The sequence below is a fragment of the Crocodylus siamensis genome, chromosome 1 (genome assembly GCF_052110815.1).
Source record: "Crocodylus siamensis isolate JL-2025a chromosome 1, ASM5211081v1, whole genome shotgun sequence".
In the NCBI taxonomy this organism is placed as follows: Eukaryota; Metazoa; Chordata; order Crocodylia; family Crocodylidae; genus Crocodylus; species Crocodylus siamensis.
In genome coordinates, this window is record NC_143395.1 from 155,738,769 (window position 1) to 155,759,271 (window position 20,503).

The 20,503-nt window shown below is 41.3% G+C and overlaps 1 protein-coding gene across 2 annotated transcripts in view; it reads right to left on the reverse strand.

Moving 5' to 3' along the window:
• Positions 1-20,503, reverse strand: part of BTBD9 (BTB domain containing 9) — a 276,523-nt gene that overhangs the window by 64,186 nt on the left and 191,834 nt on the right. For both annotated transcript variants that reach the window (XM_090046617.1, XM_090046626.1), the window contains exon 9: positions 12,857-12,964. In XM_090046617.1, the coding sequence (XP_089902743.1) occupies positions 12,857-12,964 (108 nt within the window). The remainder of the gene's footprint in view (positions 1-12,856; positions 12,965-20,503) is intronic.

The following is a 20,503-nucleotide window of genomic DNA, read 5'->3' on the forward strand; positions in this document are numbered from 1 at the left end:
TATGTTGAGTTACACTTTCCTCTCTTCTGGGATATTAATTTCCTACAAGTTTTCATTTTCCTTTATTAAAATGTAGTCCTTCCTAATAAATGAAGAGCACTGTGAATTTTGATTTGGGCATATTCTTTTTTACGAAATATTTTGAAAATCTGCAAGCAGCCCATTTTGGCCTGTGATCTTATCAGACTTTTCTAGCCTGTAGGCCCTAGTTTGTGATTGGATGAAAGTAAAATACAGTACCTGCTGATTCAGTAGAAGATCAACTTTTCTGAGATGATGCTGAACCAACATCGTTGTATGCTGCTAGAATTACTATGCAAAACTAAGGGTTTACAAGAACAATAATACTTGGCAGGATGAGCAGGGCACAGGCATAACATAGTGGTAATTAAAAGGTGAAAACATGTTCAAGTTTGAGCAAATGAAGCATATGTGCACCTACAACAGAATGTGCATTTGTGACAGTCATAGGAAGGATAATTCTTCTTTGCTCTATGCTGCTTCTTTCTAACAAGACCCACAGATTTATGTGGTGGAAGAAAAGCCTAAAAGATATATAGAGTAAAAGGGACAATGAAGAAAAAAGCATATGATGACTAATAAAAACATCTCTATCTCTTGGATCAATTTTATGGGATACAATTAAGAATATTTTTCCTCACTTACCCTGAATCAGTTAAAATCAAATTGGCCAAATGCGATTTCAGGCAGAGAATATTCACATTTTCAAGTGCCTCCTTATATTCTGAAATGTGATACAAGACAATTTTCTTTGTGAAATCTTATTCTAACATACTTTCTCTAATACACCAAGGTGCTTGACACTGCTTTATATGTTTTCTGTTTGCCTCCCTGAAAATCCTTTACAGTGCTAACAGATTAGCATAGTTCAAGGTTCTATTGTTCAGGGTGCTTCAGTTAAATAATTAGACAAAGTGATCCCTTTGGCTAGGGGCAGACATTCAAAAAGCCTGAGCCTGAATTGATTCACTCTTTGCAGGTTAGTCCAACATGGCTAGACTAAATCACTTTGTAACTGTACAGACATGCCAGAATTGCAGGCACATGCCTGCAATGGCTCAGGCTAGAAGCTGGGTGGTGCTAAAGCAGCCCTCCCTTCCCTTGCACAGTACTGATCTGAGGAGGGGGAGGGGTTGCCAGGCCCCAGCAGGATGCTTTGATTAGCCCAGCAGGGAACTGATAAGAGTGTTCATCACCCCTAACTCAGTGTTTATCACCCCATTAAGAAAACAACAGAGGGGCATTACCAGCTACCTGTTGATTCTACTTGTTGACTTGGCACCAACCACAGTCAGTATGTGGTCTGCTAGCTAATACATAGACACATCTCAGAAAGGCAGATGTGGAGGGAGGAATTCCTGCTCAGCAGGAAGTGGTGAAGGGGTGTAGGGAAGCAGCCCACAGTCTGTGCTGGAACTGTAGCCAAGGAGCAGAGGGGAGGGGTCAGCCTTGCTGGGGAGCAGAGAGCCCTGCCCAGCCCAGACAGCATTCAAGGATGCTGGGAGAGTCTGGTTTATCTTAAATGAGCAAGGGGTCTGGGACAGTTTGACCCAAATCAGTTTAGTCTGATACTACATTCAACCAGGTTTACCTCAAACTGGTTTCAGCCATTTTCAAACTGGTTTATGTGCACTGAACATCTGTTCTGTTACAGGTTTAAACCAGTTTCTGATCACTTAAACCGGTTTATGTGTAAAGTCTGTCCCTAGCGTTACTGTCAGTCTGACTTGTTCCAGCACAAACACTACAAGTAGCATACAGAACAGAATAATGAGGAATCTCTGTTTATTCTTATAACATGAGACTTGAATGTCAGCTAGACAATGGGACAACTCCTAAGCCATTTTGCTTGAATTCATGTAATATTTTTCATTGGTAAGATAGGGCTATGTTAAATCTGCAGAATCCTGGACCCCAGCATGTAATTCAAAATACTGTGGTGTGGTTGATACCATGTAAAAAAAGCCATAAATATGGCCAAAATCTAGTAAGTTTCACTGAAGAGGTATGAAGATAGCTCTTTTTACCCTGCTTTGGCTTACTATTATTACTATTTACCACTGGTATTATTATTAATACAACACCTTGGAGCCCTACTTATGAACCCAGGACCCACTGTGCTAGGAACTGTGCAAATATAAGACAAAAAGAGGTCCCTGTCCCAATTAAGGAAGCAAGAAAAAGAGAAGATATGGATATAAGACAAATGGGGAAACAAAAAGAACAACTGAGCTGCATGACAGGTAGATCTCAGCCCCCTACTAACTTAACTTTTATCAAGTTTTTTGTAACCACTGTAAATCATAGAAAAACAGGGCTGGGACAGGAATTCAAGAGGTCATCTAGTTCAAAACTATATCAAATCATCCCAGGAAGATTTTTTTTTCAACCTGCCTTTACAAACTTCCAGTGAGTAAGATTTCACAGCCTAAGCTACCTGTTCCAGTACTTAACCACCTTCATCAAAAGAAGAGTTTTAAGGATGGATTTGAGAGAAGAAAATGAGGTACTTTTGTGGATGTTTGCTGGAAGCTCCCTCTAAGAGGCAGTAAGAGAGAAAACAAAAATACTTTCTTGAAAATCTAAGTGGGCCACAAATACTGATTTCATGGGGTAAAAGGAGCCAGGAGCTGATATTTCAGTAGTGAATGACAAATAATAAGTAGAGTGGGGACAGACTCTGAAGGAATTTGCAAGTGAAGATATATTTCATGTGATGGTGAATAGGGTGCCAGTGAAGGGGTGCCATGGTTAAGACAGTGGGTAAGGGGCTGAGAGGGGCTGTTAGAAGAAGGAACACAAGAAACTTCTGAGACTGGGTAGAAGGAAAAGAGAATGGAAGGCCAGAAGTCATATATGAAAAAAAACAGAATGCAATACAGCACTTTATTATAAACATGGATATTTGGGCTGTTTCTCACTCATTTCCCTCTAGAGTAACAGAAGCAATCTCACTCCATGTTTTAGATGACAAATTCTGGCAAATATAAAGGTGAGAAATAAAAACCAAAAACCAAGCTTGCCACGAGAAGCATGCAATTAGTATTTTCTTCTTTTAAATACTTGAACAACCTGGAAGAGGCCAAACCATGAGTTTTGAAATATGGTTAAAAATTATGGTACATACATCAGCTGCTTTCTGCAACTGACCTTTCTGTCTCTTTCTAAAGCTGTGATTTACAGTCAGGAAAGATATGCCACTGCACAACAGGACAAGGATAGAAATGTGAAATACTTGAGGAAGACAGCTAGCTTAACAATGGGAAATTATACTTAAAATTTCAGTCAGAACATGTAAAAATATAAAAATCATTCTTATAAAGTGCCCAACTTCCTTTTGATTTTTATGTGGAATTCAGGCCTCATCATATATAGGGCCTGCAATAAAGCACAATGGGAACTGAACTCAGAATTCAAGAAGTGGAATAGCTATAGTAAGCATCACAGCAATGTTAAAATGAGAGCCCAGCTAGAAAAAGGGGAAGTCAGAAAATGCACCCATGGTTTTGCAATTACAAAATAATATCTTTGCGATGAAAAACGTGAAAATGAAAGAAAACAGGCACAGAGATAATTGGTGCCAAATGCTTAGGAACTGAATACACATAAAACCCACACTTGATTGTATTGTCTATCAAACTGCATAGGCTAGGGACAGAAGTTGCACATAAACCAATTTAATTGATCAGAAATAGGTTTAAACCTGTAACAAAACAGAAGGTCAGTGCACATAAACCAGTTTCAAAAATCACCAAAACTGTTTTAAGATGAACCTGGCTGAATGTAGTATCAGACTTAACTGATTTCAGTCAAACCGCTTTATGGAACTTCTGTCCCAGACCCCTTCCTGGTTCAAGTTCAATCACAGTCCCCCTGCAACCCAGCATGCTTTGCAGCCTGGGGCTGAGCTGGGCTGTCTGATCAAGCACAGCAGGGTTAGCCCCACCCCTCTGCTTCCTAGGTGGAGCAGTGAGGGCTGGCTGACAAAGGGATGACGGTGGGAAACGCAGCTGGTGAATGCCACTCTGCCTGGCAGGGTAAGAGCAGCCCCTGTCAGACTTTTTGCCACTGGAATGGAGTGGGCAGGGGGCATGAGCCAGCAGGCTCAGGGGGGGGAGATGAAACCCCTGTCTCCCCTCCCACCCACATGAGACCCCACCCCAGGTCTGCCTGGCTTCCCCTCCCTCTGGCTGCTTGCTACTCTAACAGTGGGGGGCATGGACAGAACCCACCCAGGCAGCAGCCTCTGGTGAAGTGGGGGAGGGATGGGGATTAAACTCCTGTCTTCCCTCTCTCCCACCAGCACAGGGACCCCAGCTGGGGTCTGTCTGGCTTTCTGTGGCTGCAGCCAGCCCAGGCAGAACCTCAGACAGCAGCCCAGGTTGGCTCTGGCCATGCCCCATGCCACGCAAGCGACCAGCGGGGGGAAAGCTAGGCAGACCCTGGCTGGGGTCCCTGTCCCAGGGGAAGACAGGGAAGTTTAATCCCCCTCCCCTTTGCCTGAGGCGCTGTCCTGGCCAGTGTCAGTGTCTGGCCACGTCCCCTTCCCCCAGGGACAAACCTGGCAAGGGCTTCTTTCTCCAGGTACACCCCAGCTGGGTCCCTGCAGGGGAGGGTGGGGGTTTAAACCTCTCCCCAGCCAAACTCAGCAGCTGGCCAGGGTCCTGCCACGCCCTCTCCCCACATGGTCAGCTTCCCTCCAGCTTTATAGCTGCTGTGAAAGGGAAGGGAGGGCTCGCTTTAGTGCCCCATGGCTGCTAGTGTGAGCCACAGAAGGCATGTGGCTGCATTTCTGGAATCAAAAGTGAAAGTCTATTCATTTGCAAATCAGTTCAATCTATGCAGGTTTGACTAACCTGCAAAGATTGAATCAATTCAAGCTTGGGCTTTTTGAATGTCTGCACTTAGTTGTAATAGCTCTGGATATAATTTTCCCTCAGAAACTGAACATTAGTTTAGAATCCATGTCACAGTAACAGTATAAAAGACTTCAAAGACCAATGCTTCAGTTGATATTAACCTTAGTGATAGCCTCCTTCATATTTGTTTTTATCATGGTTCTTATTTTATCAAAATAATCATTAACTCAGAGGTCTAGCTTCCATTGCCCTTTGGTTTTTTTCATCTTTCATCCGGATTCTAGACTTTTGTCAGCAATTTTTTCTAACAAGTACAAGTCTCTGTTGTTCAAGACTAACAAACTCAGGAGAACTTATCATTTATCATAAATGTTTGCCCTTTAAAAAAAAGAACAGAATATGACTGGTTTTCATTACTGTCATACTCCATACAGAAAACAGAGTTTTAGTCTGATAAGAAGAAAAATTTAGCCTATATATAGCGTTTAAACAATGACAATTACACAACCAGTTGCATTAATTGGCTCTCATTTAAAGAGGACAGCAAGCTTTCCCTCTGAAGGTAACATATACATAACCTGCTTCTTTCCTTAGCTTTTTGAGCTGAAAGAGAGAGAGAGAGAGAGAGAAATGAGGAGGTAAGAGAAGTCTGCCACAGCAGGCACTGAGCACTGAACTATTAATTTAAACAAAATAATACATTAAAAAAACCATTAAAGCAACCAAAGATGGCACATTCAGAATTTAAAAGGAAACTTCACACTTGTATAGACTAGCAAATACAGTATATACTACTTAAACATAATTTAATTATTTTCCTTATGCTTCTCATTACAGTCTTTGCCATTCTGACTGAACAAAGGTTTGTGGAAGTTGGGGTTTGCTACCTTAATAGTATCTTCTAGTCTGCCTGCTGAGAATTCAGCAGGCTGGTTTGGAGATTTCACAATCACTTTCAAGACAACAGTGTAATGCCTTAAACAAAGGATTATAATTCACTGCAGTATTAGGCTGATAGACAAGCCTGGCTGCATGGGAAAAAGCTCTCAACTAAGCCCATCTTTAAGAAAAAGAATAAAAATAACACTACAAAGTAAAGTGTGTTGGCTTAAACGTTGACTTTTCCCAAGTCTGCTGATTTGTGAATGTCTCTCTTTAAAGTCTATTCAATTTTAATTTTCTCTATTTTGTTTCGCTACTGCAGCAAAGGTTGCATAAAAAAGTGAGTAATGTCTATTATTGAGATTCACAACAGAAGATAATATTTAATTGTGAAACCAGTACTAATAAGAGTAAGCACAAAAACTTCAGTTCCTCATGAATATCTTGGATTAGACACTGGTGTAATAACTGGTGGCCACAGTACCATGTGGAGATGTGTCTCTTATTTTTCTTCAATGAATGAAGGAATGCAAGCATGCATCACTAACTGCTATACAAGTAACAAGGAAGGAGGATTTTTTTTTTTTTAGATGAAGAAAATATTTGCCAGAAAATGTGGTTTTAGTCGACCAGACACTAACAGGAAATTCATAGCTAAAGTTTAGAGGTTAGGGCATTTCACAGAGTTGGGAGACCCTGGTTCAAAAATCCCAGCTCTGAATCAAGCACAGAGTAGATGAAGCCCCTAAACAAAGGGCTACCAGGTCTGTTTATCTCTTAAACTGGAGTAGTAAAACTTTGGATATAATATTCAAATATTCATTAGGCCAGAGATTGAGAATGACATTATAGCTCAGGGGTTATGGCACACTTCAGAAAATGCCATTTTGTAGCTTTCATTCATTTCTTGACTACAGAAAAATAATAAAACAATTCTTTTGATGCAAAAACTCAGAAAAATCATAGCAGGTTAGACACAACTCTGGATTCTTATTTGAAACCTCTAGATTTATCTTGTGAATTGTGTAGATGTTTGCACATTTAGCAATGCTAATATCATGTAGCACCTTTAAAAGGATCGTACATCACCCTAGTGGAGAATCACTGCACTAGGTGATTAGCTAAGAAGTACTGCTGCACCATCCTCCCCCTCCTTACTGATTTTATGAACAATGACTGAATCAGAGTTGTAGAGAAGTATGGCTGGAAGAGACCTCTCTGGAGGTCATCTGGCCTAACCCCATGCCTAAAGCAGGATCATCCCTATCCAAGCCATCCTACAAACACTTAAATCTAGGCATTTATCTAGGCATTAAATTTCCATTGTTTAGCTTTTGTTAAAAATACCTGAAATAGAAACAAAATATTTTGGGCTTTTACTTTGTCAGGGAAAAAAAACAATGAAAAACCCCTTTTAATTTAGTTCAGTTCAAACTGGCTCTTTCCAGTCCTTTGGTTCAGCAAAAAAATGCAAAATTAATCATTTACAGAGTCTGTCATGGTTCACTATTAGCCACTTCTCTCTGCTAAAATTTTTCTTTCACCAAATACTAAGACCTTTTCAAATCTAATTTTCAAATGAGCTCCCCCATATGTCTACACAGTACATAAAAACCCACTTTTCTGCTTTAGCCTATAAACATTTATAACATAGGAAATCTCAGCACATTAACCTAAGATAGAAGATGTAACATAATTCGAACCATCTTTAAGAGGAGAAATATTTTCTGATACTCTTCTCAAAACTCACCCATTTTACAAAATGTTCCAAGTAGACCATATGTCATTTTATAATGATCTGTATTCTAACAGTAAGGTAGAACAATACTTAGAGAATTCATGTAGTACAGTGGCTAGTGACCAATGGCCTCTGTGCAGACCTGGAGGGCTTCAGTGGCATTCCAGTACCAGGAGACTTCAGCAGTCTGTAGTAAAGTAGTACTTTACTGATTAATCCCCAAAATCCCTCCATGAGGGAGGAAAATACTACTATTCCTACATTACAAAATTAAATTATATTACTTGTATTATAGGTTTATTTATTCATTTTGATCTTTATTTATTTTTTTAACTCATTTTAACAGTCCAGCTTCTCTTAGCACAACCTCTAAATACCCATGTTAATGGGGCTTCTAGTCAATAAAGTCAGCCACATGCCTAAACATTTATAGAACTGAGGACTAAGTGCTAATGGGGATCTTCAAAAAAGTGCCAAGATTTATAAGTGTAAGTTCCAGTGAAATTCATGTTTGCATTTAGTTAACTTTACCATTTTTTAACTCCTACCAAAAATATTTTTAAAGTACTTTACAGAAAAAAATTAAAAGTTTTAGTTTTTCTGCTATTCTGTGGATGCTTGACCAATTAACTGAACATAAAAAGGAATAAAGTGAAACTGACTATGGCACAATATTTAGTGTCTGATGTATTAACTGAAAAAAGAAAAAATATTCCCCCACTTAACCTTCTTTGTTACAATAGTTTTAAGAATTTCTTGCAAGTATAATAGGAATAAAAACTACAGACACAAATGGAATTTTTCAAGTTGACAGTTTTTCTCTAAATTGTATTATCCTCATTGGATTATGCTGGCTTTTTTCTTTTTTATCTGCTCTGCCTTTGCAAATTTGAGCCTCTTGAAAAAGACCTTCTAGTTGTTAGCACAGATGATTGTTGGCATATAGATAGTAGTTCTTCCTCTACTTAAGTTTTTCCAACACTTCCTATTACATCACTCTGTTTTCAGCTGATTATAATTTTGCTAAACTTAAACTGTTCAGCATGGTATTTTCCATGCATGGCATCTGCCTCTGGATTAATTTCTTTCCTTCTTTTCCTACGTTTCAGCAATAATGGTCTAGCTGTTTCAGGGCATGAGACTAAGGAAAAACACATAGTTCAACAGATGTTAAGACAATTCATACAATCAAATCTTTGACAACTTTTAGCACTGCCTATGTTGCTGAATCTGTGACTGATTGAACATTTCAAATACATTGGAGGTTGTGAGCTGAGGACGCTTTTTGGTGGTCTTCATCTTTGCCCTTTTGCTAGACATCTTGGCTGTTGATTCCAACAGCAGCAGTGGAGAAGCGAGTCTGACCCCCACTTTGGGCGCAGAAGGAGACAATCCCATTGCACACAAAATGGGGCAAAGTTGGAAACCCTCTGGGTTGAACACGGAAATCCAGGAAAGCTGAGGGGCAAAGAAAAAGGCGTACAAGCTGTGGAAGCAGGGGGCAGCTACAAAGGAGGAGTATACCTCCTCGGCTTGCACTTGCAGGGAGTCCGTCAGAAAGGCCAAAGCAGCAATGGAACTCAGGCTGGTGACAAAAATTGAAGACAACAAAGAGTCCTTCTTCAGGTATACAGGGAGCAAAAAGAAGGTGCAGGGCAGCACAGGACCCCTACGGACAGATAGGAGGGACAAGGCTGAACTCTTCAATTAGTTTTTTGCCTCTGTATTCCTGAACACAGATCAAGACAAACCTCCCAACTGCACTACAAATAGGCACAGGAGGAACACCAGCTCACCAACAGTCAGCACTGACCTAGTAAAGAGACAATTAGAGGGGATGAATGTGTTTAAGTCAGCAGGCCCGGATGATCTTCATCCAAGGGTGCTGAAGGAATTAGCCAGTGTCATAGCAGAGCCACTGGCATGGCTGCTAGAGCACTCTTGGTGCTCAGGTCAGGTCCCAGAGAACTGGAAAAGGGCTAAGAAGGGGAGGAAGGAGGATCCGGGTAATTATAGGCCAGTTAGTCTCACTGCTATCCTTGGGGAAACCCTTGAAAAAATTATCAAGGATCACACCTGTGGGAGCCCAGCAGGAAAAATAACACTGAAGGGCAACCAGCACGGGTTCATAGCAGGTAGATCCTAACCTTTTTTTTTTTTTTTTTTTTTTTTTTAATGACCAGTTCACAACATGGTTAGACGCAGGAGTTGAGATATTTGTCATCTACTTGAATTTTAAGAAGGCCTTTGATGTGTTATCTCATCCTGTTCTCATAAACAAACTGAGTGGCTGTGTCACAGATGATTACATGGCCAGGTGGCTGGCAAATTGACTTAAGGGTCGCACCCTGAGAATGGTGGCGGATAGGTCATTATAGAGTTGGAAAGATGTGGGCTGTGAGGTTCACCAAGGCTCAGTTCTTGGAACTGTGCTATTCATTCTCTTCATCAGCAACTTGGATGAGGGCATGGAGAGCACTCTGTCCAAATCTGAAGATGACAAAATTATGGGGTACAGTAAACACACTAGTGGGAAGGGATTGAATCCACGCAGACCAGGACAGGTTGGAAAAGTGGGCAGAAAAGAATAGGATGCAGCTCAACAAAGACAAGCGCAAAGTGCTGCATCTAGGGAGAAGGAATCACCAATGCACCTATAGGCTAGGGGATGACCTTCTCAGCAGCACAGTGGCAGAAAGGGATCTTAGAGTCATAGTTGACTCCAAGATGAATATGTGACAAAGTAATCAGTAAAGCTAACTGCACTCTATCATGCATTAGCAGGTGCATCATGAACAGGTCCAGGGAGATACTTCCCCTCTTTGTGGCACTAGTCAGGCCACAGTTGGAGTACTGCGTTCAGTTCTGGGTGCCAAACTTCAAGAGGGTGTAAATGTTTTATTTCATTTTGTATAACTGCTGCGTGGCATTTTTCACATTTATGTAACTTTATAGTCTTATCTTTTGGTCAACCCAAACCAAAATGTTTATTTAGTAATAGCTATAACCGAAATCCTACTGCGCGCGCGCGAGTTTTGTATTTTCCCCCGCGCGCGAGTTTTGTAAGTTTCTTTTCTATACTGTAAGTTTCACTTTTGCAGAAACACCACCTATATAAAAATCTGCCTAGCAACACCCATGTAAAAAAAAAAAACTATCCTATCCCTGCACGCTTAGCTTATGTCATAGTTAGTGTCATAGAGGCGGTCCAACCAACATCAATAAAGAGTCAAAGAAGCAGGAAACGGCAGAGACGACGACTGGATAAACCTCAGGCTTGATCACCCTTTTGCCGGTCCTCAGCCTCCCGTCTGGGCATATCCCAGCGAAAACCCGTCAAAGGCCTCGAAAACCCGACAACGAAAATCAGCCTCTCAGCGTAGCTTAGACCACATACCTGCTTTTACCATACCTCCGCGCTTATACTTTAGCTGAAACTTCGCTCCAGCCGGTCTCCCCTCTTATTCGTAAGAGGGTGAGGCCAGGTGAGTTGAATAAAACCTTTTACTATAAACTTTGAAAGCATATAGCATTTCACCTACTTGCGCCAGTAAGGTGAATCTCAAGGGCAGTCGACGAGCCACCTCTTATCCTGCCCCACAAGCCGCGTACTCGCTCGCTCCGTAAAGTTTGCGGCTCACCAAGTGGTGTCGGAGTCTCTAATCCGGCATTTCGCGACAGAGAGATGTGGATAACCTTGAGAGGGTCCAGGGGAGGGCCACTTGTATGGTTAGAGGTCTATAGGTAAAGCCCTACAAGGAGAGACTGAGGGACCTGGAACTCTTCAGCCTTCACAAGAGAAGGCTGAGAGGTGATCTTGTGGCCATTTACAAATTCATTGGGGGGGGAACAGGAGGGGAGGGGGGTGCAACAAGAAATAGGAGATACTCTGTTTACCAGGGCATCCCTTGGAATAACTAGGAACAATGGCCACAAACTGACAGAGAGCAGATTTAGGTTGGGCATCAGGAAGAACTTCTTTACAGTAAGGGTTGCCAGAATCTGCATTGGGCTTCCAAGGGAGGTGGTGCTCTCCCCTAACTTGGGAGTCTAAGAGGAAACTGGACAAGCACCTGGCTGGGGTCATGTAACCCAAGCGCTTTCCTGCCCATGGCAGGGTGTCAGACTGAATGCTCTATTGACATCCCTTCTGACCCTAACAACTATGAAACTATGTTCTAGAGCTAGACCTTGAAATGTAAAAGGAAGGGGGTGCCTTCCTGTGAGGGATATGCTGCTTCAAATACCCACCTCTGCTAAAGTAAGACTGAAAAATCTCAGTTTGCACACACTCATTAAACACCTGCTACGGGTTTGATAGCTAAATTATCTGAATAGTCCATTAGCAAAAAGTGAACTCTACCCTACAGCTGTAACTGCTCCCCCTGGCTTCTGCAGATGTTGTAGAACCAGAGAATGAGAACAAAGGGATTCTTCCTGTGCTCTCAGCTTCTCGTAGTTCTCACTGCTGCCATCCACAAAATATGCAGGACAAGAAACCCTGACTTGAATACACAGGTGATAAGAACCAAACCTGGGAAAAGTAGGCAGACTGGCAGCAAAGGGAACCGATCAGGAAAAGAAGCCTGAGGTGAGAATGAAGGGAAGCTTGGGACTAGCTAGGACTGCTGATATCTGTGGTATCTTTATAGCTGCATGGGATTCTATGAAAAACTACCATTAGACAAGTTGTGTTATTAAACACTTTACCAATAACCTCAAAAGTAGTACAGCAAATTAATTTTCCAATGTCTGTTTTGTGTGACAGTTGGAAGTGCTGACCTACTGACATAAAAGCATAGAAGGCTTTGCATTAGATGACACTGAGTGCAAGTTTGATGACACTGAGGTACATATTTTGCTGTCTGCTGGAGAGGGAAGTGAAAGCCTTATGGAATACTGGAAAGTATTACCAGTTGTGCTATATGTAAAAGGTGTTCCTTACTTTCTTGTCACATTATCTTCCGTTGTTGAGAAACCAGAGCTTCAATGACAAGATGGAATCTGGGGAAAATTTTTTAACCAAGACAGCAATATGGGTTTTGTGGTCTGAGGCAGCCAAACCGATATTAGGACCGGTTAAATCAGCCTGGAAAATATACAGTTGATATGATCTATAGCATCTTTAAAAGGTGATTTTTGTATTAAAGCTGACTGTTCAGCTACACTTAGAAATTACTGCTCCTCAAAAGTATACCAGTAGGGGTCTAGTTTCAGTGATCTGCAGTTATAAAAGTATCACTCCATTTGTGGTTAGTGAGAAGTAGCAATGTAAATCTTCCACAGATCAATGGGCAAACAATTCCCTTAGTTTCTCTTTCTGGGCAAGTATGTGGAAAAAAAGAATTAAACTCACTTGCAGGAAACTTTTGTTCGATCAGCCACCATAGTCCATTGCTGCTGATTAGTGGAAACCTCAATGTAATAGCTGTAGCTCCGATCATCACAGTCCCACAGTAGTAACCTAAACAGGGAGAAGCAGTTAGAACATGGATGTGATGAGTAAAATGATCATTAAAGTAGGCTGCAAGTGACATTTTTCAGTCCTCTCTCTTTTCTTTGAACCTTATTTAGTTTAACGGCTAATTCTGTAAAGTGCCTCTATCAGTTCTTGGCTGATATTACTGACCCTCCAAATCACTTTATTTGCACTATCTTATGTTAACTCCAACAACCAGCCTATATACCATGCTTATTCAAGGTATTGTATGACATTCACTCAATTTACTTTTATTCATTTAAAAATCAATATATGCACTCTTTTGGCAAGTGGAACTGTGAACATATCACCAACTTAAAGATCTGTTTAGATAATACATATACAGAAAGTGCAACTTAAAGGCTAGGAAAAAATAAAGCAGGTTCTTCTTATTGAGAAGAACTATCTTCCTGCACATATTCTCTCTTTATGGCAAATGTGCACAGATGTTTCAGTTGCAGAAAATTCTCTACCTCTATCCTTTATCAAATAAGGAAAAAGAATTGGAATTTTGATCAAATTGACAAAACAAACAATTCAGGTCAGGTCAACACCTTCCTCTACCCGTGGTACTTCATGACCACAAGCTCTCATACTGTACATTAAAAGAATGGTTATACTAAGGACCTGCCTTTAATTTCCCTCATTTAACCAGACACCACAGAAAGAAAAAGGTAAGAGACCAAGGATATGGTTTAGCCAAGCTGAAACTTTATCAAATATTACATCTGAGAGCAGGTAGTTATTCAACTAGTGGAAGTTATCCATATCTTTAATTGTTATCACCTTGTGGAAGGCTTCCATCAGCAGATTGCCACATTAACCTGGTCCCAAGAAACATTGCTGGGACACCAATACCTTTCGCTCAAACAAGAAGAGGGGATATGAGGGACTTCTCTCCCCTCTGTACCTTACATTAGGAATATAAACACCATTCTTCAGCTTATTTAGGAGATGCTTTCTCCGGATCTGCTTCTAATTCTAGTTTAACAAAAAACTGAATCTTGCATTGAATAACTAACCTGCAGTTGGCATCTATCAAGTTGTGACAAAATGAATTTTGGGGCTGAGTCGCTAAGAGGAAGGGGGAAATAACACACACTCACCAACACCAACTTGATAGTGACAAAAAATTGCTTCTCAATACTGAGGGAGACAACCATAATATCTCCACCTAATCCCACACAAACCTGGTCATATTCTAGTGTGAACAGGGAAGGGGAGAGTCTTTTCTCAGTGCATATACATAAGGACATTTATGCTAAACTTTTCTTCTCAGCCAATCAATTCTAAACCTATGGTTTCTTTCCCTACCAGCCACAAAAAGCTTCTGAATCTCAGAAGCAGTAGAGGGAAGGGGCAGTCTCATTGTGGATTTTTCTTAGGAAGCAGTGAAGTGTTTTTTAAAATTGATTAGCAGATGAGATTTTGCTTACATTTTACATAAATGCCTTGGCTGGCTGCGTACCATTGATTAGCAGAAGTTCAGTTTACAACAGCTAATTGCCCTCTCTGTTGCTGTTTTGATACAAAATCCAATAGCAAGTATGTTTTCAAAACTCTTATTTTTGCCTTTTGAGTTAGAGGTTACTAGAGGGAAACTTAGCAGACTGCCTGTACCCTTCTTAAAATAACTGCTCTCTCATCATTCTGTGAGCAAAGTTTTAAATTGTAATGTTTTAATTGGAAAGCCTGCATTATGCATGTTAAGGCAAACTGTTGTGCTGAATTTGTTTTTTTTTAATCTCCTATTCTTTTCCTTAAGGGATTAATTTTGTAACAGATTAAGAGTTACAAAGGCTGAAGTCTTTTGCTTATTCATTGCACTGGTATCTTTAAACCAAAGAAAAATGACTACCTTATAATAGAGTGTTCTGCAATGCGCCTGGATTTGTACAATGTCCTGGCTATTACCATATTTATTTGAATATAAGATGAAGTTCCTCCCACCCCACAATCAGCATGGGAGAAAAAGCCCCTTATCTTATAGTTGCATATAAAGTAGAGAGGGGAAGCAGGCAGCTACTGTGGCTCCAACGTTGGCCATGAACCCAGATTGGGGCCAGAGTCAGACCTAGAACAGCTTCCTACCTACCTTAACTCAGCTTCCTCTTTTCAGCTTCTGTACCTCCCCATTTCTTTTGCCCTTACTGTCAGCAGCAGCTGGGCTTCAGCTCAGGCTGAGGTCTCTCCAGGCATGGATACATGGAAACTCCTTCCCCTGCCTGGCCAATCAAGAGCACCAAAACTGCTGCATGGCAGGCAAAGGCTGAGCTTCCCCATGCTGTGTTCCAGGATCAAGCATCCCAAGCAGCATCTGACAGTAAGTGGAGGGGGAGGGGAAGAGGCAGAAACCTCAGGGAGGAGTGGAAGGGGTAGAGACTGGGAGGAGCTTGGGAGGAAAGCGCAGAGACCGGGGAACAAGGAGGGAAGAGGCAGAGGCTGTGGAGAACTGGGGTGGGGGGGGGGGGTGCAGGAAGGCTGCAGGGGGGAGAAATGGGTGGGGCAGAGGGCATGCTGGTCATATAACCTCCCTCTCCAGCCACAGCTTTCTCTGCTGTAGCAATGGGGAAGGGGCAGGATTCAAGACAACCCTCCAATACTTAGATTTTATACCTGGAAATCTATACATTTTCCATATACGGAATCTAATTTTTGGGAGGTTGTCTTATATTCAGGATCATCTTGTATTTGAGTAAATACAGTAGCGTAAATATTTCCATCATTGTGATCCTTCAATCTATAGATTCTTGTCATCAGAGTTCGCTAACACCAGTTACAAGATGCGGCAGCAGATTGAAAAACCTGAATCACTACCTTCCGTAGCCTTTTTTCAAAGAAAATAATTTGCATAGGATTTGCCCTTTTCCCTCCATTTTATCTTTCAACTGATTTAGCCTACAATTAGATGGTGTTAAATTCAACCAGAATCTGTTTAAAAGTATTCACCACATCTAGATTTCTACCCATAAACTTATTACAGAATTGAGGAAGATTTGTACCACTGACACCAACTAAAGCATAGCAAAGTACCTAATTACAAAATAGTTTGAACTAACCCCACTATCTAAGCCAGATGCACTAGAAGTATACATACAAGTAAAGTGAGAACTGGTAGCAAAGATACCAAATGGGATAGTCAAGGGCCGAAGAATCCTTTTAGACTCACAGTTTTCAAACTATTTATCTTGGAAAGATAAATACATACACCGGTGTAATTTATCCTGATGTAAATCGCACCAAGATCAGGGATGCACTTATGTGCAGTTGTTCCAAGGCAGTTAACTTGATAGGCACTTATTAGTGTGCCATGCCACTAGGCAGCAGGGAAGCAGGTAATACCCAATTTGCCTGTAGCAAAGAGCTACCTCAGGACAGACACGGACAAATGAAACTTAAAAGTTAACTTACAACAGCCAAATATTAGGTGCACCTGATCAGGTGAAATTATAGAAGTTTGGGGATTGGAGTCATTCCTCCATTAATTTTTCACATTAATATAATCACTTCTGCTCAGGGCCTCTGAGAGGAAAAGGTCTGGTGCCCGTAACTGATATAATTCCAAAAGAAAAAAAAGACATGTTGTGTTACAGATTTTTCTAGTAGCAAATACCAAGCTTATGCATCTTTAAGAATCTTTGACGTTTGATATAAAATCCCTTCTTCCCAGTGAGGCAATTTTTCTTGCTTTCAGCTGCTACCTCTGCTGTGACAAATATAACTGCAAAAATTACTGCACACTCTTCAGCATTAAGTAACAAGGCTGCTGGTAGAGAAGGGGAAATGACCTAGCGAGCAGCTGAACACAGACAGAGCCCTTTCCCTTATGGGAAAATGTTTTTCAAAGCAGAGCTTGAATTGCTGTAGGAATCCATTTACCAGAAATGCATTGGTCTAACATTTGCCCAAAGAACACTATTGCTTCAAATTCTGTTCAAATCATAACCTGCTAAAACTTTAGATTTAGTTTTTAATTTCATATGTCAGAATCCCAGAAATTAAGGTGGACTCAGATAAAATGGACACGCTGATTTTGGAGAGACTCTTAATTTCTCAACTCAGTTCCAGGCTGTTAATAATATTAAATGATAATTTAAGAAGCTAAAATAAAAAGTTTCCAAAAGAAGCCTTTTAGTACTCATTAGTGCTGCCTATCTGCAAATTAAAATTTCAGAGAGGATCCAGTCAAAAATTCCCAGGGGCATAATGAAGGACTTAGAAAACCTCTCAGCTACCAGAAATTTTTCTTCCTTAGATCCACACCTAATATGCTTTTCTAGAGCCTAAAGGTTGCTTGCCTGCCATTGGCTGTAGCCAATTTCTTTGTTAGAAGTCAGTCAACTTAAAGGTAGAATCCAAGATATGAGGAATACTTATAAACAGATTTCGGCTCAATTTAACATCATCTAATTGTAGGCTAAATCTTTTGAAAGAGTAAATGGAGGGAAAAGGGCAAACACTATGTAAATGGTTTTCTTTGAAAGAAGGCTATAAAAAGTAGTGAACTGGGTTTTTCAACCTGCTCCTTTTCATTACTGGGGGCTCAGGGTGGTTTTCCTCATCTAGGTTTTCAAAGCTACAAATCAGGAGTTTAAAATTCAGACGAGGCTGACAGCATGCCAGTGACCATTATTCTCACTGCCTCCTCCTCTAGTTAACACACAACTGGCATGGATTCAGAACAAATGCCTAAATGGGCGTATGTCCTTTTAGTGAGGTGATGAGCTGCTCACATCTCAGCAGTACTTGGCCCATGTTAAATTGTTTGAACAAAAAGGCCAGGCTTGGGGTTATTATAAACAAATAGCATACTAATTTAAAGAGGCAGAACCATTCCCAAAGAGATTTAACGTGAATGATAAACAGACACTGGTTCCCTTGAGATTCATGAGATACGAGATGAAAGTTCCTCCTTCACCTCTCCACAATAACTTTTGAAGGAGAGCAAGGGAAAAAAAAAAACCTCACACAACCTGTTTGGAATTTATTCTGCATGAGCTGCCTTTTCAGAGAAACAGCAAAAGCCTCCCAGGCACCTGCATGAATATTCACCAGTGCATACTGGGCACAAGGGCTACTTTTCATGCCAGGTACACTAATCCTTCAAACATATTCTAGGCAAGATACCAGGGTAAACTTCTGTAGAGAAGCTGTGTTTTGTTGTGATGGATATGGGATGGCTGAAAGGAGCATGTTTGACTGAAGAAGGCAGAGTTGCATACATCATAGGAATATAAGAGTTTAGGGCAAAGCTGCTGATGCTACTGGGGCTTCTCATATTAAAATAAAGTGCTAAATTAGCCTTCGTTAGTAAATCTTGCCCTGTGGGCTGAGAAAAAAAATGCTGAGCGAACTAAAAGTTCATCCAGCTCATTCCCTTCAATATCAGGAGAATTAAACATTTCTCTTATGCCAATTTTTCCAGAAGCCCAAGGCTTCACCTATTATTCATTTAACCAGGCTGTTCTTATTTAGACTATACATTTGATAATAATTTTCATTTTATAAACTACCTATCACATGCAGGTTCATATTTACACAATACAGGTATGGGATACTGAGACACATACGACTTAAGGCCAAGGTCTGCAAAGGGTGTTAGTTATGATGATGCCAAGCGTTTCTGCACCTAACATTTTAGACATCCAGCTCCAGGAGTAGAATTCACAAAAATGAATAAAGGTACCTAAATTCCTTATAATTCAAATGGCAACTCAGGCATCCAGGACTAGAATTCATAATGCTCAGCATACTGAGCATTGCCGAGGCTAGCCAGCAGGAACCATGGAAGAGACTATTACATCTGAAACCCTGTGACTCTTCTATACTTAGGCAGGCAGTTAGGACACTTTCCTGTGGAAAAATCACAGACACTTAATGGTAATACATGAGTTAAACACAATTCTTTAGGGCTCAATGGATATACAGAGCAGTGGTTCTCAATCTTTTTAATTTGGATGCACCTCTCACTAGACTCAAGGCACCCCCTGGAAAACGGCAGCTCCTATAGTTTTCACTTAATTTTGACTACAGAACAAGAACAGAGCAATTCTACTGTTGTAAATAACTTAGCCTACAGCAGATGCACCTCAAGATGCTGGGGCACCCTGGCTGATAGTCACCGATATAAAGGGATGATTGCAAGCAATGGAAGTTTACACTCGATTCAGTGGGTTACAACAGATAGCCTGATCAGATGTTAAGCCAAGCTGTGTGGGCTGAGGGGTTGCCTGACTGCAACTGCAGAGGTTAAAAAGCTTATTTGGGAAGTTGCCTATACAAAGCAAAATGCCACAAGGGAAAAGACTAGCAAACAGAAAGAGAGGCATGGTCTAAAGAGATCATGAGTGCCTATGTGCAATCACCATGAATGTTTCTTGGGCACTGAAATTCTTAGAAAACTAGGTTTGGGGATTTTGGAGAAAGGAAACTGCCTGGATGTGTTTGTGAGAAACAGAACTTCGTTATCTGCTTTGTAAATTAACAGGAGTGCATGGAAGTAGTAACTGATTGGTATCTTCTGCTCCTAATAAAAACACAACTGTAGGGCCCCAGACTCTGGAGCCACACTGCCTGCAACTCTCCATACTGTATCAATACCAACATTTTGTGCTGCCTCTGCTCATTTTTTTGGGCTGCTAGCTTTCTGGGAAAGAACTTTTGTTCTCTCTTCTGTGTGTTGTAATTGTTGTGCAGAGTTATGTACAGTCAAGATGTTGAGAAAATACTGAACTATAATAGCAGCATACATTACAGGAACACATCCAGATCTTGAAGACAGTGTAATACAACACACTACACAAACCAGCTAATAACAGGTTTGAACATTACATGCGGTTTGAGAGAAAACCAATTACTGCTCAGAAAATATTCACAGCACAACAAACAGATGTTCACTTCTACTGGAAGAAATTTTTTCTGGTAGAAAAAAAGCACAGGAGCCAGACTGTATAGATGTCCCTCCAGCCCCACAGTTGGAGAGTGTCACAGGCAAGCTCCCCAGCCAGGAAGCACTCCTCCCTGGGCCACCCCTGCCCTTATGGGAGCCCATTAATTCATAGCCTGTACCTTCCCTTGCCTGGGAAGTTGGGAGGCTGGCAGCTCCTGAAAGGTAGCACCTCCTACAGACAGACTTGGGAAGGTTCCAGCCCCAGAAGAATGCTGCCCCCCTCCTGCCAATCAGATGACTGGCAGGAGGGGCACACTTCTCATTGTGGTTAACCTCCAAGTCCTTCCCCACAGGAGAACAGCCCCATTTCCTGCACTCCTCTGGGCTTACCTGAATAAGTGCAGAAGGGGGACGGGGGGAGCACTTGGCTATGACAGCAAGGCTCTGGGAGGCTTGCTGCAGGGGCCCGGTAGCCTGTCTTATCACGTTCTGCTCCAGTGGGAGGCAGGCTTGGGAATAGCTTCTACATTTCTCTTGCTGTCCCTGCTGCTCAGCTAAGGGGGGGGGGAAATGACAAAGAGAACCTGGAGGGGCTGGGTGCCAAGCTTGGGAGGCTTTCCCCAAGCCCAGCTCCT